Below are 22,835 nucleotides of genomic sequence, written 5' to 3' on the forward strand. Positions count from 1 at the left end.
CGCAGAACACTTCTGTCAGAAAAAAAAACAATAACCAAAGCTAAGCTTAAAATAGTGAGATTTCATCAAAAGCCCTCTACATCTAATGTCAAATTTAGCCAAAAATGAAACATTTGTACCTACTAAGCAGCATACACGACAAGAATGAAAAACCAAGACTTTTTTCAACCCCAAGATTTCATCTTCAACTTTTCACTCACAAACGTCAAAAAGTTTTTTAAGTCTTATAAAAAGTCTAATAAAATACTTTGGGAAGAGTAAAATTACCCAAACAAACAAAAAAACAAAAAAGTCACACCCAGCCACCCCTTTTCTCTGATAAATAAAGATTCCTAACAGTCTTTTCAGTATATTCAGCTCACTCGACAGACCATTTCATTATTAAAGTGGAGCAAATGACTCAGCATGGAATATATTGTTTCACTAATTTCTTGCATCAAAAGAAAAAGAAAAAAATCAATCATAAAAAATTGCAATAAAAATGTGGCTAACACACTCATTTTTCCCAGTTGCTGGACAGAACTTCGATGCTCGCCTCATGCTGACAAAATGAAATGGAAAATCCAGACTTTTCTTTTCTATTTAGCACTGCATTACATCATCCGCAGCTTGCAGCGTTGATTTTTCCTACTGGCACTTGAAAGCAGCATGGACTGGGTCTTATGAGAGTGACGAAACTCCAGAGGGAAGTCAACAGCTTGCAGACTGCAGAAAGTCTTCCTGTTGTTCTCACAGCAGCTGCACCGTTAGTTCCTCCTGAGTTTTCGCCGAAGGCTGAATTTGATCCGGCTTTTCTGAGAAAAAAAAACCCTTCAACATTCAGGTAAGAAACACATCTCTAAAGCAGAAATGTACTTTCTTGACTGGTAAACATATCGAATTCCTAACTGGTTTATTTTTCTTTTGTTGCAACAGCCCTTCATCAACAAAGATCAATAAGTCAATACACCACTTATTGATTTCATCGGGAGCTTTTTTGTTTTTACGATGAGTGTGTCCCAGACAATGGAGACAGAGGAGGACCTCCTGACTTGTCTCTACATCAAGTTTTACCACCCTCGGCAGCAATATGAGGGCCTTTACGGGCTGCTTCCTATGGGGACCAGGAGCAAACACCCTGCGGATGAGCCCCTCAGACTGGGACGTGACCCCCAGTCCTGCACCTTCTCCCTGGTGGACATGCGGGTGTCCCGCAAACAGCTTTGCATCTACGCTTTCCGCACCCCCCAGAGCCCGGACATGCTGTTCTGCATCCAGAACCTGAGCAAGAAGGGACGGCTGTCAGTGAACGGCGCCATGCTGGGCTTCCTGGAGAGGATGGATCTCCCCAACAAGGCCCTGATCCGGTTCGGAGAGTATGAGATGCTGATCATCCAAGAGCCTGGGGAAGCCATGGGGAAAATTGAAGTGGACTTTGAGGTGCTGGCAGTACCTCCGTCCAGAGAGACATGCACACGTGTGCCTCCTCCAGCACCTGTCATGGAAATGGGCTCCTATGGGACAAGCTGTCCAGGTGAACTCAGAGTTAGTGCCCCCCTTGAGAACGACGAGACCATCATGTGTTTCTCATGATGTTTTTACTTTCCCTCTGACTTGCATTTGAATGCAAAACACACGACTGCGTAGATGTAACATAGACGTTAACGCGCTTGCATAGAATCCCTTTTGTAATGTGAAATCATTGTATTGTTTGTAATGTGAAATCATTGTATTATTTTTGAACCCTATTACTCCATGTTTAAAGCTTTGATCTGAAAAGTGAAGATTTAAACGTTATTTAGCTACTTTTAACCCTTTAAAATCTGAAAAGAATTTCTTTCAAAAACATGGGAAGAAGGCACTGAGCTATGACAGAAGAAATACCCCAAAATTAGTGAGAAATTTGTGGGGGGGAAAAGTACAAGAAAATTACCAGAAAAATTAGTTAAAAAAAAAAAAACTAACAAAAATTAAAAAGAAAGAAAAAAAAATCAGGCATGATAATTCTAAATATAGTTTTTTCCTTGTGTTTTTCTTTTTCTTTTTTTTTTACCCCTAGACATCTTTCCCTGGCTTTTTGAAATTTATTTTATTTTGTTTTTAAATAACTTTCTAAATCAACTCATTTCATGCAATTTGTGTAACATTTCTTACCAATTATCTCATTGCCCTTTTCCCGTGTTTTTGAAAGAAATTGCACCAATTTGTTTAGAGTTGAAAGGCTGAAATTCTTGTGACAGGTGTCAAAAAGCAGCACAAGAAAAGTGATGCAGCCCCTGGCTTCAGAGGGCTAAAGCTATCATTTATACACATTTCCCACACTGGCTCGGCGCCTAACATTCTGGAAACAGGTCTGTCCAGATTTGCTTCAGTGAATGTAGCCATGTCAGCTTGAGCTCGGGTTACAGTGTTAGAGCAAAGACAAAGAAAAAATGAAGAGCTCTTCTGTTTTTGGCATCAAATTCATGGAAACATGCACTTTCTGTTTCACTCAGTGGTGGAGGATGTGTTTAGTATTCCTTTGCTTTAGTATGTAAAAGTGTCTAAACAAATTACAACCTTCCTAGTAAATGTTTTCTATTCCAAATTTTGCGCTCTAACAAAAGTATTAAAGGAACATTATTAAATATTAAAATAGAGGTATCTATCAGGCATTTGGCACCTGTGTTATGTTGCAATATGGTTGTAAAGCCTTGTAAAGGTTTTATGAATAGCCCTGGATGTGTGTGTGTGTGTGTGTGTGTGTGTGTGTGTGTGTGTGTGTGTGTGTGTGTGTGTGTGTTTCAAAAATAAGAATAAGCCTAAATTCTAAAAATAGCTCCAGATGTAAAATCTGTCTTTTCCTACAAACTTTTTGAATAAATGACTGAATAACTTTGAATAAATGTACTGAATTACATAGACTTTGTTAACATAAATATATTTAAATGTTTTCCAAATCTAGTCAATACATTTTTAATTGTAGCATTTGTATTCTCATTCTACTTACTAATAACATTTTTTTAATCAACACAATTCACAATTAAGCTGGAAAGTTGAAAAACAAAAAAAATCTTAGGGTAAATAAGGTGTGAGAGTGCATTAAAAAATATCAAAATAGAGCTTCCTGGACCACCCAATAAGGTTGGGGCTAAGCCCCCAATATCCTCAAATCCTGGATACGCCCCTGTGGTATAATATATAATTTAGAATTGCTATCACTGGTACATTAACGGGGAAGCAGTGACCATAGCTTTCAAATAAATATAATTAAGTATAAAGTAAATTAGGTAAATTAAAACAAATAAAATGTCCTTGTCCGCCACACTACCTTCAAAATAAATTAAAAAAAGGTCTTTTTCCAGGAAATTAATAATTTGTCTCGTTGTGCTCCTGATGTTCAGCACCAATTCAAAATATTTTAGTGGAAATACATTGGTTTAAAAAAATAAGATCTTTTACTTTATTACTAATACAAAATTTGTCTTCAGCCAATGAGCAGCTGTCACAGGAAAAAAACAGGGCCCTGCCACCATGGCTGTATCCAGACTCTCTTAATACATCTATGACAAGCACCTGCTCCCTATACATAAACGGCTCATTCTAAAGTAACGAAAACATGACTAATCTTATTTTCAGGTGATTATACACGAAAGGAAACATTCTTCATCTTGGCCCCCGAAATCCTACACTTTGGACCTTTAAGTAAATGTATAATCCACTACTAATTTCAGAGCAGGCTGTGCTGGCATATTTATCCGATCCACTAATCAACTTGATGATTAGATAAATAGCAATATAGATGCAGAGGTGAGAGTGTCAGTATCAGATATCGCATTTGGGTCTGTTCTAGGAACTGGTGCTATTTTTTTAATAGTCTTAGAGCAAAGTCCAATTTGTTCATAAAATCCTAATCTTAGTGCTGACTTCACAGGCAGGCAAACGCTATGCGACATCTTTATCTACTCATTGAAGAAGAGGAACCGTGTTAATGTAACAGGTCATAAAAGCTTGGAATGTGATAGTTGCTGGAAGCGGTTAGACGGGTTCAGCAAACCACTATAAAAGAACAACGGTCAGCACAACAGTGATGACTCTCTGAACACATGATTTCCCAGAAGACCTCATTTGAATTCAAATAAAGATGTCCCCAACTTTAAAAAAAAAAAAAAAAAAGAGGAACAGAGGATAAAATATGACACCTTTCATTCTCTGGAAGATGCGGAAGGATTTTCTTTCAGTTTTACTTATTTTGATTTAGTCATTTTGCTTTGTTGAGCTTTTTTCCTACTAAGAAAACACTCTATCTATGGTTGGGTACTATTTTTGGTGTTTTACACTAATCAACTGTAGTCTGTTAGTCATTTTTCTAACATGCTCTGATCAAGAAACATTGTTTCATTCATATTTTTTACTGAGACTGAGCACCAAAGGTGACAGCATTATCAGATAGATTATCAGATCAGATATATAAGACAATGTTTTTAGGGCAGGGAATATGTTCAGTAAACTATATTCATGATTATATTTCCATTCAGAGAAGTGAACAAATACGTTATACAAAAGCAGCTGTCTTCTGTATATTTTAATGAAGTGCTAAGAGATTTTTAAAAAACGGTCTATTTCAGCTGAAAGGACAAAACTCAGACACCGAGTGTACTATGTGAGATCACATCCTGTCACATATTTGTAACTGAAAACACAGTGTAAGGAAAACAAACATTTATGTGTTGACTTCAGGTCAAATCAAATGTTTATATAAAGTGAATATTTAAATTAAAAGACCATTTTTGCCTCTACAACCAACACCACTCTTGAAAGTATATTTAATATGATATCCTATACTGTATTTATTTCTAATTCTTTTGTCTATGTATGTATACAGTGTTGTTCTTTATACTATAATGCATGTTTTCCATATTTCTAAATATTTACACACTAGTTTTGCACAATGTGATGTAGCATAAAGGATAATTTCTTACACACTTTGCGCATTATACATTTGTTTTCTTATTTTAAATACTAAATGAAAGCATAATGCACATATTTGTACTTTATTTTAACTTGCTTCTTTATCTCAAACTTCCTATTCCATTCTCTATATTTCTCTAAACATCAGAGTGACTGTAGGGCGTCAAAATTTCCCCCTGAAAATCAATAAAGAATACTGATTCTGATATCTCATGACAGCAAATTTTGTTGTCCACATATCTTTGAAAATTACCCTTCTTTTATTCTGAGACTGTTAACTCTGTGTCAAACTCTCTCCCTGCAATAAACAATAAGTCATCTTTGATCAACAGCAAAGATCTCAAACTCCTCACTTTAAGACATTAATGTATTATTAGTGTAACCTTTTAAATTAAAAAAAAAAAAAAAGCCACAGCAACATTGTTTGAACAAGATGGGACAATGGAGACATTAGCTCAGTTTGAGAAAAATGTGTTTATCTATTCAGATTGATCACTTTACAACTTTACAAAAGTAAAAATATTTTTTTAAAATGTTCAAAAATATATCATTAATACTTAAAAATAAAAAATATATATCTATAAATAGCTTTCAGTGCTTATTTACACGAAGCTATCTGTGGAAAGAATAATTGAATTAATAAAAAGATAACAGCTGTGTGCCAAAGGTCGGCTGCAGAGATCAAGGATGCCACAGCGAAGGTTTTCTGAGGACTGCACATCGACTCCACGTCACCAACCGATGAACCAAACTGTCCCTGAAGGAGCCGATCCACTTCCTGTAAAACAGACGACACCTCAATCAAAGCTCATAAAATACACAAGTCTGATATCAGGGTGTATACAGGTATCAGGGTGCTGAGGAGTCTGTGGGAATTAAGACCTCACAAATTCAAATCTAACCCCTTGATTCCACCAGCAGTGTGTCAATGACATCACATCTGTGGCAGTGTTATGCTCCGTCCACCACGCGGCTCTATATCGTACCAGGAGCATCTGTGAGCATTACTTAGGTGGAGCTGATGCTGCAGACTTGCTGAGATTGCACATATTTTGTCATTTTCCCTTGATATTTGTTATTCTACCATGGCTGAGCCACACATTTTCAATCTATTCCATGTTAAATTGGATTGTTTTTATACTGATCTGTATAAATATTAGGATGAATATTTTTTTTGACTGAAACACAGCCATAATTCTTTGTGCTTTGTTCCTGGTTGGACTTAAGGCTACAGCACAACAAAATGGGTCAAAAAACATCAATAAACAGAATTTAAACAGAATAGGAAAGTGTTTAATTATGTGGCCTGCTCAGCCATGGCAGAATCACAAAAGTCAAGGAAATCAAGGAAAAACGACCAAATATATCAATGAAAAAATGACCTCTAAAATTAAGAAAAAAAGACCCAAAAAAACAAGGAAAAATGAGCAAAAAAATTAAGGAAAAATGACAAAAAATAAAGGAAAAAATGACAAAAAAATCTAGATAAAATGACTACAAAATCTAGGGAGAATGTCCATAAAAATCAAGGGAAGAAGTCAAAATAAACACAATCTCATTAACAGTATCAGCCAGCTGAAAGCTCAACTCCTCATTTGAAATGCTCCCGGAGGAATATAGAGCTGCGTAGAGGATGGAGCAAAGCACGCTGCTGGTGGAATCAAGGTGTGAAACGAATGACTTTCAAGGCGTAATATTTAAAATATTGGGGGCGACTTCTAGCTCACCAGGTGTGTGCGTCCCATATGCCTAAACCCTGAATTTAAGACATAGTTTAATGACCTGCACCCTGGTTTTGGACTTCATAGTGAACTTACACTGCTTTACCTTTAACTGCAGGAACGTCTGATGATCCCAGCTTGTAACGTTCCAAGACCACAGAAACCTGTGACTTCACTTCGAGAGCCATTAAAGCCACCAGTGCAGCGACAGGCCTGTGGACAACAGACAGAGTCAGTGATCCCATTTCTTATCAATGATCACATATGTCATAGCTCTTGCTAGAGTATGAGAATACTGTAGCATGAATGCAAAAACACGAGGAGGAGGCAGGAGATTATCTATTGCATTAGTAAAGTGTGTTTTGCGGTGAGATGACACCTACCTCTTTTCTCCTGGATGCTGCACATCTTCCCAGGCTGACTTACCATGAGCTGGCATCTCCTGCATAGTCTAACAACCTACAAAGAGCACAAATACTAAGAATACCAAGACTGCATGCAATTTTTGATACAAATACATAAAGTTAAAATATAACGACAATAATGTAAAGGGTGACTAATATATGGTGTGAACTTAATGATAGAGAAATGAAGAATGTAAATTGAGAACAGTTGTCGCACAATGACAAAAACACGGGTCATCGCAAAGCTCAGTGAATCGGTAACTTCCACGAAAAACTACTAATTTCCTCGACATAAAGTAGGCAGTGGGCATCGCAGCAACAGGTTACAGCTGGTTTAGCCACTTTTTTTTCTTAAATTGCTCTTTGGTTTGTGAAAAGTTACAGATTTATTAGCCATATTGACTCCAGTGGTTTTAGAGGGAAAGTCAGAATCAAAATCTCATTTTTTTTGTCATCCGGACTTACACCAACCTTTTATTGTCACGGGCTAGTTGCAAATTTCAACGTCAGAGTGAAATTATGGTTTTACCTCAGTCGGTGGACGCTCCCGTGATCTGGATTGTTTACTGTAAGGGTGTCATAAAACTGCTGTCTTAAATCTTTTTTCACCTTGACATTCCGTAAAAGTAAAGTTTGGTAATATTAACATTTATCAAATATTATCGCAAGTTTTTAGTCTCGGCTCATGCAAATCTTTAAGTTCAATGATGTGAACATCAACAACCAATGGCAGCGCTCTCTTCAGCACCAAACAGGAAGCAGCAAATCGGGTCGAGAGTAAACATGGAGGGGCCTCCGCGAACAATTCTTGCTTCTCTGATACTGTGAAAAACGATAAACTGGTAGAGTTATTGAGTGCGCAAGAGTCAAGTTGAACGAGGTGTTTATCTGATTTAACAACCAGCACTTTTGTCAGTGCGAAATCAAAGAACTTATACAAAAAAAAAAGAAAAAGAAAAAATCACCAACTGACTGAGGCTGCTACAGTTGAGGTGACAATATCAAAAATGGAAAGTTCGCATGTAAACAATTTTTTTTGTGGATTATATTGATGCCGAAATGACAAGAATGCTGTTGACATATGACGCCGTTGATCTCATGTTCTCGAGTTGCATGTGTTTTTGTGGACATGTTATTAATTGTTAACATGTCACATTTTCTAAAGGAAGTTTGGCGTAATAGTCTCCTCCAGGAGTAGGATGAAAAATAATCACAGGAATCTAGAACCTTTTTCCACCAAAAATAACGCGGCAAACCAGCTTACAAAAGGCTATCGACTGCTTTCCCATTGCTAGTAAAGTTGAGCTTTGTGCACGGCTCCGCAGCAGACGAGTATTGTGAGAGTGTGTTTGGGTTGTTTTGGTGTGTCATGTTCGATGTAAGCCCGGGGGCCAGGTGAACTGTTGTAAAGTAATGTGGACAGAGGTCTGAAACTTTACAGTGGTTACTTCTATTTATGTATTACTTATTCAGTCTCTTTTAAACTCGGTGTGGACTAATTTAGATTGATGTTTAAGCGCTGCTGGGGCAGAGACAGACAGTAAGTGACGGCGCGTCATCGCATCTCGCTGATTGTCGCCTTTCTCATAACATTAAAAATGCATACATTAGAGGGTGTTAGTGGGTTTTTTTGAGCAGAGGGAAGGAGGCTTAGTTGCAGTCTTGCAAATGGGACACTACAAGATCCCGTCTTTACAAACTCTTAAAGTGCGCAATTAAGTCACATTGTCTTAAGATGTGAAAGGCCATCAGACTTTAGTCCCTGTAATAGTATTTTTTAAGTCTTCTCGTGTATTGTAGGCGTAAATGTTTAACTTTGCATACAAGCATTTTACAGAAGTAAAAATCATTTTAACCTCCATCAAGTTGTCAATATACAGCTGCTCAAAAGTTTCTTACTTTGCATCGCAAGCCAAGTTGCTCAGGTGAACAGGCATCAACACAAGATTTCAATGAAAAGCCGATCGAGTCTTCCTCCGCAAACAAAGACCTAACGTCTCACACATTTTTCAGAATTTTCCCCGGAATTGAACAGGGCCAAGAACACATCCCCTACCTATGTGTCAAGCTGATAAGTCTCACAGCTGTGCAGAGTTTAACAAGCGTGTTAGGAGTTAATCGCCTGAGTAGTACTGACTAAATTCGACTACATTTGGTCCGGTGAACAGAGTCATTAGGCCTATCCTGCGAGGAAGAATTTGACAGTTAAAACGCCGTTTTTGGTTTGATTTGTTTATTAAAAAGCCTTCAAATGAAAAGAAAGTCGTTAAGTAAATAAAATCATACATATTGGTGCTATAGATTCTATTTTCGCAAGAAAAGATAACACAAAGCGTAAAAAGACCAAAACCACACTGGAACTTTTGACTTGTCATGCTAATATGTGTCGCAAATCTGACGGTACAACCTGACACACCACGTCTCATATTAAAGCCCCTCTAAACTGTTGTTTTGATGGGTTTTTTTTTAAAACTTATTTCGATGAGCACTGTGTTAAACCAACAACCTCAGCCTGTTTACAAAGACTAGATATATTCATTTAAATGACTTCCCTTGTTATGAAATAATGTCCTCAGAGGGCAGATCCATTGAAAAAGATTGAAGACCATGGTGAGTTTGGCCATTTAACAGTACTGCGGCACACTGAAATAGACTAAGCACCTAAGCCAGCATCGTATTGTGTAAAACATTTGAAGGATTTAAACAATAAAACAAGCAGAGGAACAGAAAAGGCATGAACAGCTCAGAAGAATACGTGAACTGTAGACATGGAATCATATGGTTTTAATACGGGGCTGTCTGCAAAACAGTATCTTCCAGTAAGTCTCAGGTGAACGCAACGCAATCCGCCATAGACGAGGGGGTGTATAGCGCCACGTACATCAGCAGACGACGCCGATCTTGTCATATTCTAAACCTGGAAAGAGAGCACACCACACATGTCAAGGAGCGCGTTTTACTCAGGATTCGCGCAAGACTTTTTGATTTTGATGTTAAAGCAGCAATATTTTAAGTTTCTATCAGCAAAGTTTAGTTCTATAGTGATCTCCTGGCTGGACTAGATCTGCTGGAGTTAAGATCTCTGGCTGATGGTGATGGTTTAAAGCATGATTCAACCTCCACTTACGCATTCTTCTCTTATGTCGGTACATATTTAAGTTTTCTCAAGTACGTCTTATCAATGTGATTTATCATGTCACGTTCCGTCTCACCTCTCTGTTCTCACCTTAAATTACACTCTAATAGCCTGCGTATCGGGGTGGTGGTGGCAGCGCCCTCTCTGCGAAGGAATCCCTGGGGCGGGGAGCTGCATACATTGGAGCCCTGGACGCTGGGGAGAGCCGGGAGCGCTCATAGGAGTACCCGTTACCAGCTGGCGGAGCAGGCGGAAGAGGGGCTCGTCTGATGGGGCTTCGGTCCCTGGCACCGTAGGCTGGTGCAGGAGGCGGCGGGAGCGCATGGCGCTCGTACGGATCCCCCATTGCAAGGCGGTCTCTAACCAGTGCCGTGGGAGGAGGTGGAGGAGGGGGGATAGCGCCGGTGCGTCTGTCATCATAGGGCGATGCACCATAAGGACGGGCTCTGTATCTCTCATAGTAATCAACTGTGCTGTAGGGGTCTTGCTCGCCATAGCCACGGTCGGGATACCCTGCTCGTCTCGGAGGAGGGGGCGGAGGAGGTGGAGGCGGAGGAGGACCGTAAGCAGCCATGCGGCCTCTGTAAGGAGGCTCAGGCCTGTCCCCTGGGTAGCGAGGAGGATAATATCCTCTGCCTGGCGGAGGTGGATAGTCCTCCTCCTCGGGTGCCCCTCTGGGTCTGCTTTTTGATATTTGAACATGTATGCGCTTTCCTGAGAGAAAGAAAAATCATTGTCCCTCAAATCTAAAAAGGCACAGCACGAACTGAATGAACACCCCCAAAACTTCCAATTCTTTCATTCGTAGATTATCAAATGCACTTACCCTGGAAGTCTGAGTTATCCAGGCCCTTTATGGCATCCATGGCCTCATCAGCATTGTCCATGTGGACAAAGGCAAAGTTCTTGACGATGGCACACTCTCTGACTGTGCCGTACTCTTCAAACAGGGCACGGAGCTCCTCGTCAGAGCCCTGTTCTACATTGGCTATGTGGAGCTTCACAGGGCCCTGGTTCTTCCCTCTGCTGCGCTCCACATTGATGGGCCTACCATTCAGCTTGTGGAGGTGGAGCTCGCGGATGGCTTTGTTGGCCATCTTGCGGTCCTCCATATGGACAAAAGCATAATTTTTGAATTTGGCGCATTCTGTCACTGTGCCATATTTGGTAAACAGGGCTTCGACGTCTTCCTTCTCAGTGTGCTCAGACAGGTTACCAATGAAGATCTTCACCATTGTTACTCCAGTGTACTTCTCTAAAGAGGAGCAGAGACAACACAAGGCGCCATGTAAGGTTAGGAGCAGAAAGTAAGCAGTGAGAGAGCAAATGGTGAATCCATAACGTCATTGTCAGGATATAGAAAGCGTGTAACTGAGACGGCTGGAGGCTAAGGGCCACCAGAGCGGAACAATTTTCATCACTGTAAATAAGTAGTGTGTTTTCCTTCCACCTTAGTAAGCTTTAACTTTTAATTTGACTAAAAAAACTGCACGACTTTGGATATTGCTGACTTTTGAAGTAAACTGGAGTCGAGTAAGTTTTCGCGTTTTCACTTCCTGGTCAGAGAGCTGCTAGTCAGGCCCGTTTCATTTCAACGACTGCTACTAGCAAGCTAACGCTAGCTGTTAGCCATTTTGTATGGTGTGAGCGGACTAAATACACTTCGGTTTAACAGTTTATATTGAATGCAGTTACGTCTTAAAACTTGTAAAAAATACCGCGACAATAAAAAAAATATAAAAGAATAGAAATAAGCATTAAAAACGGCGGTAACTACTCACAGCTTTAGGTCGGCGCCACAGCTAAGCCGAAACTCCTCTGATAATGACTCAGTGGATATCCGGCTGACGATAAGCGGGCAAGTAGGAATCTGATTGGTAGAGAGACGTGTCTATCAACAAGTACGGACTGTGATTGGATAAAGGTACGAAGGAGGAGGGTTTGCTGTGGGAAAGGCTTTTCACTATGGAACAGCTCGTTGTTATTAATTTATAAAAAAAGTTAGCTTTGGCCTTTCAATCGTTTAAATAGAGTAGCTACATTTGTGTAAACGTTATTTCTTGACTTCTTTATATTCATTAAGTTTGTTTCTACTCTCACACTAGTTTTATATCTACTTTGATGTATTAATCTTTTGTCACGTGAATTCAGGTTATTTGCATGGGCAGATCATGAGACAATTGGCCTCTGGGCATCGACATGCAAAGGGCCCCACTACCCCTTCTACTTGAATAAAGCACGCAGGCTATGTTCGAAACCGCCTACTATACTAGCAGTATGTACTGAGTTGGTTCAAAATGTAGTATGCAGTACGCAAACAAAAGCGAAATCCACAGTATGCCAGAAATACCCAGATATCATACTGATTTGGAGAAAATCCTCAGTGTGCATCGGACCAGTCTGCCTTGCTTACTGTTTCCCACAATGAACTGCACCAATGTTTACCAGTCCAAGAGAACAATGGCGGAGAGTGCAATTGTTGTTGTGCCACCCATGGCTGGAGCCCAGCCATCACACAGCTGGGAAGACCTAAGCCATCAGATTATTAGGCCTTGCAAAAATCGTATTTTTATCTTTTATTTTAATGTATACATTTTAATTTTAATGTATTTTATTAAAAATATTTGGCTACTGTAAAGGGGCTATGGTTCATGATACCACCAAACCAGCTTGGGCTTTCACATGAAGATAAAATCAGAAAGTTTAAAAGGGCACCCGTGTGATTTTTGCAGAATAAAGAGGATAATAGTGCGTGTCCCAAGCAAAGCTTAATTAATACTGGGGAAACTCGGCAGTAATGCAAACGTAACAGTGGTACATCTAGTCACTTCCAGTCCTTACAAAGGCGTTATTCATCTCAAAGGTAAGCCTTCATCACTATTGTCTATATATCACTTGTTTACTGTATTTCAAACCGTAAATAGATGCTACGCAGTAGCGCTTTTGCTATTGTTTGCTTCAGCTTTCCAAAACCGAAAACCAGCCATGCCTGGCTCAGCATACTCTAAAACGGATCGAACTAAACTATACTGCATACTACTGTCAAAAACAGTATGTAGTATGTAGTGCATACTGCATACTGAGTTCAGCTTTAGCATGCAGGACACAGTTTCGAACACAGCCACAGACTCTGTGGGAGGCTGCTTTTCTTTGTGGTTTTGTGTCTCTGTGCCCATTATTCTGTGCCTCCTTGACATATTTATTTGTCTCTCCTGTTGCTTTGTAGTCATTAGCTGTGTTCCAAACTGTCCCCTCATTCACTCACTCACTATTCACTGTGTAGTGTGTATTAAATACTGCACTGTATAGGCAATAACAAACTAGATTTCGGACACTATGTTGGAATTTTTTTCCCATTTCCCATTTTCCGCATTGCATTGTGGTTTACGGTAGTTAGATGTAGGGTACATCGTATGTACTGTGGATGTATTTTAGTAAAGTTGGTATGTGGAGAACACACTATGAAGTGCACTATATCCATGGTAGGGAACATATTTGAACACAGCTACTTTGTGTCTTCTCCTGGTTGTTTTGTTTATTTTTGTAATTATTTCATGTGTCTGTGCAGTTCCTTTTTACCTCTTAGTGGTAATTTTGAGTCTCTTCCTGGTTGGTATGCGCTAATTTGGGGGTCATTTTGCAAGTGAAGGCTATGGGGGCCCCCCTAACACTTAGGGGCCCCTGAGCTTATGCCCGGATAACCTGTTATGTAGTCCATCAATGGCTACTTGTATCTATACTGCATCTAAGATGTCAAAAAAGTCTTTCAGTACATTTAGTACATTCAACAACTTTACTTTTACAGTAGGCTACATGACAAATAAAAATGATGTTGTAAAATTTCTTGAAATTATTTTTTTTGTAAAATAATAACGAAATGATTCCAGCATCCACGTGTTGTTTTTTTCATGTCGACTTGCAAACAACAAACAAAACACTGGCGTTGCATATAAAGCTGCACATTTTGCACTTCATACCTAGTATGTATAAATGTGAATTTCAATGTAAATATCAATATATATCTTGCACTCCAAACATTCTTGTATATAACTTTAATTCCACGGTTCTGTTTCTTGCACTGTTACACTGTTACTTGTGTTACTTGTTTTGTTTTGCACTGTAAGACTCGTACTTTTTATATTTTATATTTTATATTTGTATCTTCTATTTTATCTGTTTTCTTTTTCTATATTTATGTTGCACCAACCCACCAGAACAAATTCCTCATATTGTGTTAACTATACCTGGCAATAAATCTTTTTCTGATTCTGATTCTGATTCTGATGAGTACTACCGTTCAACATGTTGAAGTTGTAATAGAGTAATATGTATCTTTACAGAAGCACTGACTTAATTACCTTGTCACTCCCCAAGGGCATCCTTTCTGGTTGGAGAGGTGTTACCATGTTAACATGCCAATATAAACTCTACCAGTAATTTTAAAATAATAAACTACATTACTCCTAGCATGAGTGAAATCGCACACCTCTGACATACTTACACTTAAATTGAAGCATTATTAAAGAATGTTCTATGTCACAGTCCTTTAAATATATTGTGCTTAACAGCATTGGATTTTGGGGTATTTATGCCAGCGTAGCATCCAGTATTTGCATAATGTAATATTTCACTAGAAATAGTATGCAATCAACATACTATTGCTTTCATACTAAAGTTTCAGACATACTAAAATATCCCATATGCTGTTTTAGCCTACTTAATAGCATGTTATTATGGAATTTTGGACACAGCTCTAGGTAGGGGCGTTCACATTTTCGCCTCGGTCACTATAGTTCTACTACATACTTGGCACATGGAAGAAGTTTCCATCAGTTGCAATCTGCAACCTAATCACTAGATGCCACTAAATCCTATACACTGGACCTTAAATGTGTGTTTTACCAGAGTTTTGTCTGTGATTCCTTACAGAGGTTTATTTGATGAAACACTGAAACTCTCTTGAAGGGCCACAGAACACGGGGGGGCAACATGACTGACTGTTTTACTAATCTTACATAAGAAATACTTGTATGATTATGATTATGAAATGCCACTGACAAGACATGTTTAGACAAGTCTTGTATACATTATTCGCATTACACAACTGTAGTAAAATCAGATAATATGTTTTATAAATATATATATAGAGAAACTCCCATGCAGACTCCTGGTGATAATGTATTATTTTGTCGATGTTGATTCAGCATTCACACTACTGAGAACCAAATCTTTTTCAGTGAGAGTGCTCATTAATATTAAAGGACCCTTATGTGTGTATTTTGTGTATTATGTGTGATTTTTTAAAAATTCTTTATGACTATGTATGAAGCATTTCTTCTTTCAGCCTTGTCAGATAATTTCAGCTTCCACCTCTGACGGTTTTACAGTTTAGCATCCAGCTTTTCTTAGCAATGTATTTCAGCTGTGTTTTTGTTTTTTGGTAATGCAGTTCAGCCTCCATTTCTGCCACTTGTTTCATATCTGTGCATTATCAGTCATGCATTTGAATCCATTTCTGCTGTAGGCATTCACGTGCATTTTCAGCAGAAGATGCAATTTCAAGTTTTAGTAGAATACATAGATAGAAGAAGAAGACATAGACATACATAGAAACTCTCACAACTTTTGGCATATTTTTTGTGTAATGCTACCATAAGTAAGGTGTTAAATGAGAATTCAACTTTCACAAAACTTCAAACTTCTGTTTCAGGTGGTGTTAGATTGACCTACCCTGCAGATGCAACTAGGAAACCAATTCAAGGGCCACAGTACTTTGCATTATCAGTATGACTATAAAGATTCTCACTTCCTTAAGCGAATACAGAAAGCAATTAGGTGTCCATGCAGTCACACACAAGACAGTTAAAGCTTAGTGTTAACTGCATCTTATTAAAAGAGTAATGAATACTGAACACCTTGAAGTCTAAAAAAGGCAGAAAGGCTGCTTACCATGGTGACATGCTGAAGACGCTTGAGTATTTTAAGAAATCTGAATTTACTGAAGTTAATTAAATAGCATTGTTAAGTTAGGAGCTGTCTTTGTCATGCATCCAAAAGCCAGCATGTCAATGTGAGCAATGACACACTATGAAAAGGGAACGGCTGGCCGATGTCCCAGCAACAGACATGATCTTCACTTGTCCTTGTACTGGGTAAACTCCTTCAGAGCCCAGTGTTTCATTTCTATCTCCTGTCGTAATCTGCAGTACTCCTCAGCCAAGGCCTCAAACTCTTTGCCCAGGATCTCAAAGGAGGCCAACTTTAACTCAACAGACTGCTTCTCCACCTGACAGGCCTTCAGTTCTGATTCCAGCTTCTCTCTGAAAATGAGACAACAAAAAGATTGTTAGCTTTTAAGAGAAGTATCAACCAGAATGTGTTTTTTTATATTAACTTTTCAAAAAGCCTGATATTGGGGAGTAAGAAATGGACAAAAAATGTCTTGCCTTATTTTTCTATGAGCAGATATTGAGTCCGGAGTGTACGTGTCCAACTGAATTTCCACCATCTCAGTCCTTTGAAAGAAGAAGAGTAAAACATTTTTTTTAAAAATCTGAAACTTATGTCAAAGTGATTGTTTAAGACTCTCTGGATAAGGGCTACAGTAAAGCGTTAAAATGTATTTAATCAGACAAAGAAATAAAAGTTCTTACTTGATCTTCTGTAGGACTAATCCACATTTTCCCTCCAAGTAGTCCAACTTCTTCCTGTCCAAATCAGTCTGGACTCTCAGCCTGTGGTCCAAGATGAAGGACTGGAGAAGCTGAATACACTTGATCAGTTCCTGGAAACAAGTCAATCAGAAGAAAAAAACAGTTTGTTAACATTACAAACGAAACAGACTACATTTATGGTTTGTACACACATGAACATTTTAAATATTTTATTCTTTAAATGATCATGATCCTCAAACACAGAGTTGCAACAAAGTTGGATTTCACTGTCTTCAATCCAAAATATAATCAAAAGATTCACAGAATCTGTATAAAGGATATTATTACATTGGCTTGGGAATACATTATAAAAACACTGTTGGTCAACACAGTTCATCGCTGTATCTACAAATACAAGTTCAGACTCTAACATGCAAAGTGAGAGCCAGATATCAACGGCATCCAGAAACATTGTTGACTTCTCTGAGCCCGAACTCATCTGAGATGGACAAAGTGGAAAAGTGTGCTGTGGTCTGAAAAGTCCACAGGTAGATACAGGTTTTAAAGCATCATATGCTGCCATCCAGGCGATGTCTTTTTCAGGGACATCCCTGCGTATTCCAGCAAGACACAGAGACCCATTCTGCACGTTACAACAGCGTGGCTTCGTAGTAAATTAGTGCAGGTACTAGACTGGCCTGCCTGCAGTCGAGACTTGACTCCCATTGCAAAGCACAAAATACAACAACAGAGACGCTGCACTGTTGGACAACAAACAAGAATGTAAAAGAATTTCACTAAATCTCTTGTCTTTGGATTGTATTCATTATAGGTCAAAAGAGATTTGTAAATCATTGCATTCTGTTTTTATTTTAATTTTACACAGTGGCTCAACATTTTTTGGAATCGGTGTTGTACTATATACATAAACACTATGTACAGTATGTGCTAATATTACAAAAACATAAAGAACACAGAGTACTTGGTTTTAGTGAACAACTTGTAATTGAAAGAACACTCACAGAGAGGTAGAGTTGAGTCTGTCTTTGCAGGAGGAGTGTGTTTTCCTGGCAGGTCTCCTTCAGACTCTCTGCTCTTTTCTTGTCTTTGTCCAGCTGAGCTGATAGATGAGACAACTTGCTGTTCTTCAGACCCTCACTCTCGTTTTCTGCAAGACATTACGAAACAGCATTCATGTCAGAACAGTGGTGTGATATAAAGGCAGTGAAAGAGAATACTCAATGGTAGAAAAAAAAAAATACTGCACCCCACTCAGGTTGATAGTAGGAGAGCAGGCTCAGGCATTTTTTCTTCAGATGTTTCTCCAGCTCTCTGGGAAGACTTTGCTTCATTCTTTGAACATTCTGGTGAAGGTGAACACAGCATAGCTGGTAAACAAGCTACATTTCTTACAGAAGTATTTCTAGTGATGGTCAGCTTCCTTAGGATGTCTGTTTTTGTACTTTTTGTTGTAATATCAAGTATGTAGGCCAGGGATGCTCAACTTAGGTTTACGCCCTTCTGCAAATAAAAGGAGCCATGGGCAAGTCGCAGCAGCCTCATACTTGTTTTTAGGATTTAATTCAGCATATTTCTATGATTTTGACATGTCTATGATTTTAGGACATTTCTAGGATTTTGAGACATTTCTAGGATTTTCCCACGTTTCTAGTATCGCTGTTTTTTATGACTCACCTTCTCTAATGGCGTGAGCTCCATCAACTGTTGGGGGTTGAGACCCAGAATTGAGGGCTGCTGCTGGTTTGTAGTGTTGCTTGGGTCCAGCTGTCTGATACACTGAGCCACCAACAGACACCTCTCCATCGTGTCATAGAACTACACACACACACCACACACAGAAAATCAGAGATTGTTTATAACTTTGGTAAACATATGTGAACAAACAACGTGCAAATATAATATTACAGCGTATTTTGCATATATTACAGGGTACATTTCAAACTATAAGCTTTAGCTTTAATTTGTAGATGATAAAATATATTGTCCTTGATTTACTCGCAGCCCCTTAAAGATTTTTTTAAACCCACTCGGAATAAAATTTAAGACTTTTTTGGGTATTTTTTAAAATAACTCAAATAAAACGAAAAACAACATGAACTGACATCAATTACTTTGGGACAGGGATCATTTTTCCCGAATGTTTACTTCAACATAAACATGAAAGTGAAACACATGGCAAACAGTGAACAAATGTAATCATAATTATTCATTCCTTGAAAGAAGCATGTTCGTTTTTCATTTGATTGGATGTTTTAAATAATGATTGGTGTTGTTGGTTCGTCTATAATGATTTGCCATGCGCTAAAAGTCAGTGCAAAGTTACATTAAATATTTTTTAAAAATAGATATAACCAATTATTTTGAGATTTTACAACGCAACATTAGAAAAAATATATATTAATATCCTTCTTCCAATGTCTTTGCATTTTTAGGACTGATGAAAGATTGATTGACATTTTAATACCAATTAAGGCCTTATTTATAGACTTATGAATTTAATGCCTTTTAAGACTTTTCAGGGATCCACAGGAACCCTGGACAGCTGTCTGTCCATTAGTGGACTGTCAAAATAAAGATAAAAGTACCATGTTCTGGTCAGGGGGTACAGTGGCGTGGTGCTTCCTGATACAGTGCTCCTGGATCATCTCCTGCAGTCCTTTGTGGAGGCTCTCTGAGTGCAGCCAGTGACGCCTCTGGCTCTGCAGCTTCTGCTCAGCCTGGAATAAAGCTTCTGTAAGTGCTCACAGAATAACAAAAGCTCACACAAACTCAGCACTGTGCAGGGTGAGACAGGTTTCATCTCTGTGACTGTAATTCTTACTAGTTACCAGTAGAGGTCGGTAAGTCATAGACCTTTTACTATGTAAATATATGAATGACTTCCCTTCATAATGAGGCAAATCCAGCATAGCTGTTTGCTGTAGTGGGAGAATGGTTAAGATCCTTTACTTACACACAAGGACTAATACCATCCTGTGAAAATACTGTGTTACAAGTAAAAATCCTGCTTAAAAATGGCACTTAAGTAAAAGTACATAAGTAGTAGTAGTACAAAAGTTCCCAATGCAGAAAAAGCTTGTTTTTTAAGAAAATCAAAAGTATTTAAAAAAAAACAAAAAAAACAAAAAACACCTCAGACCTCAAATTAGATTTTTTTTAACAGGTAGGAAACATCTTTTTTTTTATTTTTTTTTTTTTTAAACAAACTCAAAAGCATTTAAAACATAGAAAAGAAAAAAAAACAATCCAAACTATTGTGTTTGTTGTTGTGTTTGTAACAAAATTATTTTTGACTTAAATGTTTATTAATACTTCTCTGTGAATTGACAGATTGAGTAATCAACTAATCATTGCAGCTGTACCTTTGTAAACCATTGGGTAATTAAATAAAAAATAAAACGTCACATTTTACAAACTCCTTTTGTGATTTTCATGCAAAAATCTTATTTTTTGGGGATAAGTGAAGCTATCAGATAAATGTAGTGATGTTAAAATTACAATATTTTCCTCTGAAATGTAATGTAGTAGAAGTATGAAGTGTAATGAGAATAAAATACTCATGAAAAGTGCAAGTACTTGAGATTGATACTTAAGTAAACTTGAGTAAATGCACTTAATGACATTCCACCACTGGCTGTTTGGTCAAACTGCATTGTGTATCTCTGTTAGCAAATGTGGCAGGTAACATTACTGAAGGTTTTGTCCCCCAGTGCCTGCTGATACCTTGTCCAGCTCTGTCTTCAGTGGGACAGTGAGTCCACTTTGGTCCACATGTTGTGCCAGGGTGGCCAGCAGCTTACAGAACTGAGGGTTCTGGGTCAAATCCTCCTCTGTGATGTCACACAGAGGGAAGGAGGCCAGAACTGGTGAGAGGACAGGAAATACAGAAAACTTATAATTAATAGTCACATCAAATCACTGTCAGGACATTGAAAACAGTACAAAACTCAAACTTAGACTACCTACTACAGCTTCTGTTACGTTCAGCCTACGCAGACTAACGTTACATTGACTTATAACGGTTAATAATTACTGTTGTTTTAGGACATGAATAAGTAATATGGGTGTAAATTCGTCTCTTATGTAAAAAAAAAAAAGTGGCTTCAAGCTACAATATTGGCATTTTATTACAGTAAATTGACAGTTTAAGGAGCAGCTAACGTTAGAAAAGTTTGTATTTACTTTCTTACCCTGTTGATGCAGAGTGTCACCCTTTCCGAGCGATGTTACATGTGTAGACTCGGGGCCAGCGGACATCTTCAGCTCAGTAATGTTCCTTATTAACCAAGCAATTTATCAATTTGGGGATTTCTGACGACTTTTCTCGATAACTTAAGCGCAACATAAAAATGAACTGTGTACTTCCGGAATCAAGTTCCGCGCGCATGGAAGAAGCGGTTTCTATTGGCTAGCAGACTCACGTGGTCATGCTTACGCGAACCCGCGAGCCACTTGTGTGAACGCGCATTGCAAAAACGAAAATTAGCCCATATTTTTGTGGTTTCTAAGGAAAATTGCCGTTTAACAACAATAAAATCTTCATTGGTGTTAATTATTATAGATGTTAAGAAGTCTAGATTTGAATAGAAGAAAAACAGCTCATGCATCTCCTCCAAAATCGACACAGAAATGTAGTTTATTTATTTATTTAACCTTCATTTAAAAAACAAAAAAACTCTTGAGATTAAAAATCTGGTTTTCAAGAGTGTCCTGACCAAAACAGGAAGCAATTTAAGTTGAAGTCAGACAACATACAACACACAAAGTCAGTCTTCAGAATACACTTTTATTGTATAGTTTAGTGTTAAAATCAGTCTAGCAACATTATCTGTTCAGAATGTTAAAGAAATAGTGCAAGCCATTAAATTAAACATAGACTATATACTTATTCCCTTACCTGAAGTGCTGTACAGTGGTGCCTCCATAACTTAACTTTAATATTGTTCAGCCTCCTGACTCTCTCAGCTTGGATCTGTAGCTAAAAGTCCAGCCATCTACAATAAGTTTTATGAATGCTCATAGTCTTTTCACCAGATGGATTATTATAACAGCTCTTTCCCTGCCAGAGAGGGCGTCATCTCAGCCATCCACGACGCACTCATGCTTTGCTGTTACACCATGCCTCAAACATATTCTTCAGGGTGTGAATGATTTTTTTAATAACCAAAATACCAGTGTTTTTTGTTTTTTTTTTAAATTTGTTTGCCAGTTCCAGAATCAGGAAGTCTAATCTCTGTAATAGAGAGAGCGCAGTGTTAGTGCAAACTGATATCTCTACTACCAGTGAGGCTGGTTCACAACTAGATAATGTTAATTCACTCTACACTGCCTTCCAAACATAAACTTTCAGAAATTCCTTAACCCAAACCCCGTAGCCAAATCTGGGCCGTTTTGCAATTGGTTCAGTGGCAAAGAAAATGAATTTAAATCTTTTTTACTATGGTCCATGATGACAATGATGACAGCCAGAATCAGGCCACTTTATTTGGCCAGATTCTAGGTTGTCACTCATCCCAATCTGAGCCAAATCAGGCAACTAAAAATGGCCTGACTTATTTCTCCTGGCATGCCGAGTTTGGGCCAATGATGGACCAGGTGATTTTTGATAATGGCCTTGTGATTGCATTGATAGCAGCTGGAACTGGGCCAAATAAACTGGCCCAATTCTGGGGCATCTTTCATCCTGATTCTCAGCCAAGAAGGGCAGCTGGAAGTGGTTGGACTTTTTTTTGTTTGGGCATGCCGATGCTAGGCCAGGTCCTTTTTGATATTGCCCAGTGACGGCCCAGGTTTGGCCTGAGTCTCAGGCGTCATTCATCCTGAGTCTCACTTGAGTCAGACAGCTGGAGTGGACCTATTTCTTCCAGCAAGCTGAGTTTGGGCCATTGCTCTGCCAGGTCATTTTGGCTATCTAGAAATTAATATGATTACAATTTCTTAATATCAGTACTTGAACGTTGATTAGAGAAGA

General features: G+C 38.5%; 3 protein-coding genes across 9 annotated transcripts; 1 reads left to right on the top strand and 2 right to left on the bottom strand.

Annotated features, from left to right (window-relative positions):
• Positions 1 to 663: 663 nt before the first annotated feature.
• Positions 664 to 2,864, top strand: tifa (TRAF interacting protein with forkhead associated domain). Its single transcript, XM_042512491.2, has 2 exons — positions 664 to 823; positions 916 to 2,864. Exon 2 carries the CDS (start codon positions 988 to 990, stop codon positions 1,570 to 1,572), a length of 585 nt encoding a protein of 194 aa, XP_042368425.2. The 5' UTR covers positions 664 to 823; positions 916 to 987; the 3' UTR covers positions 1,573 to 2,864.
• Positions 2,865 to 5,384: 2,520 nt separating this feature from the next.
• On the bottom strand, positions 5,385 to 12,121 carry LOC121962054 (RNA-binding protein 4.1-like). 7 transcript variants are annotated; one of them, XM_088073231.1, is made up of 7 exons: positions 11,972 to 12,121; positions 11,017 to 11,445; positions 10,281 to 10,904; positions 8,954 to 9,971; positions 7,034 to 7,109; positions 6,757 to 6,863; positions 5,385 to 5,707 (listed from the first exon to the last, which is right to left on the bottom strand). In XM_088073231.1, the coding sequence occupies exons 2-3, from the start codon at positions 11,423 to 11,425 to the stop codon at positions 10,294 to 10,296; spliced, it is 1,020 nt and encodes a 339-aa protein (XP_087929357.1). In that variant the 5' UTR covers positions 11,426 to 11,445; positions 11,972 to 12,121; the 3' UTR covers positions 5,385 to 5,707; positions 6,757 to 6,863; positions 7,034 to 7,109; positions 8,954 to 9,971; positions 10,281 to 10,293. The 7 variants fall into 7 exon arrangements, with proteins under 7 accessions (XP_087929357.1, XP_087929359.1, XP_087929354.1 ...); XM_088073233.1 differs by lacking the exon at positions 8,954 to 9,971; XM_088073228.1 differs by having other exon boundaries at positions 6,757 to 7,109.
• A 3,091-nt stretch (positions 12,122 to 15,212) lies between these two features.
• haus4 (HAUS augmin-like complex, subunit 4) lies at positions 15,213 to 21,246 on the bottom strand. The gene is made up of 9 exons (XM_042512463.2): positions 21,055 to 21,246; positions 20,588 to 20,727; positions 19,450 to 19,581; positions 18,539 to 18,679; positions 18,111 to 18,207; positions 17,866 to 18,011; positions 16,844 to 16,974; positions 16,637 to 16,705; positions 15,213 to 16,510 (listed from the first exon to the last, which is right to left on the bottom strand). The coding sequence occupies exons 1-9, from the start codon at positions 21,119 to 21,121 to the stop codon at positions 16,324 to 16,326; spliced, it is 1,110 nt and encodes a 369-aa protein (XP_042368397.1). The 5' UTR covers positions 21,122 to 21,246; the 3' UTR covers positions 15,213 to 16,323.
• Between the last annotated feature and the right edge of the window lie 1,589 nt (positions 21,247 to 22,835).

The sequence above is a fragment of the Plectropomus leopardus genome, chromosome 23 (genome assembly GCF_026936395.1).
Source record: "Plectropomus leopardus strain MGB_pleo_1.0 chromosome 23, ASM2693639v1, whole genome shotgun sequence".
Lineage (NCBI taxonomy): Eukaryota > Metazoa > Chordata > Actinopteri > Perciformes > Serranidae > Plectropomus > Plectropomus leopardus.

Coding starts and splice junctions, on each gene's coding strand:
- tifa (XM_042512491.2), top strand. CDS start 988: ATGAGTGTGTCCCAGACAATGGAGACAGAGGAGGACCTCCTGACTTGT.
- LOC121962054 (XM_088073233.1), bottom strand. CDS start 11,425: ATGGTGAAGATCTTCATTGGTAACCTGTCTGAGCACACTGAGAAGGAA. Junction 10,905..11,016: donor GGATAACTCAGACTTCCAGG/GTAAGTGCATTT, acceptor TCTTTCTCTCAG/GAAAGCGCATACATGTTCAA.
- haus4 (XM_042512463.2), bottom strand. CDS start 21,121: ATGTCCGCTGGCCCCGAGTCTACACATGTAACATCGCTCGGAAAGGGT. Junction 19,582..20,587: donor TGAAGACAGAGCTGGACAAG/GTATCAGCAGGC, acceptor GCTTTATTCCAG/GCTGAGCAGAAGCTGCAGAG. Junction 16,511..16,636: donor TCTGCTCATAGAAAAATAAG/GCAAGACATTTT, acceptor TCTCATTTTCAG/AGAGAAGCTGGAATCAGAAC.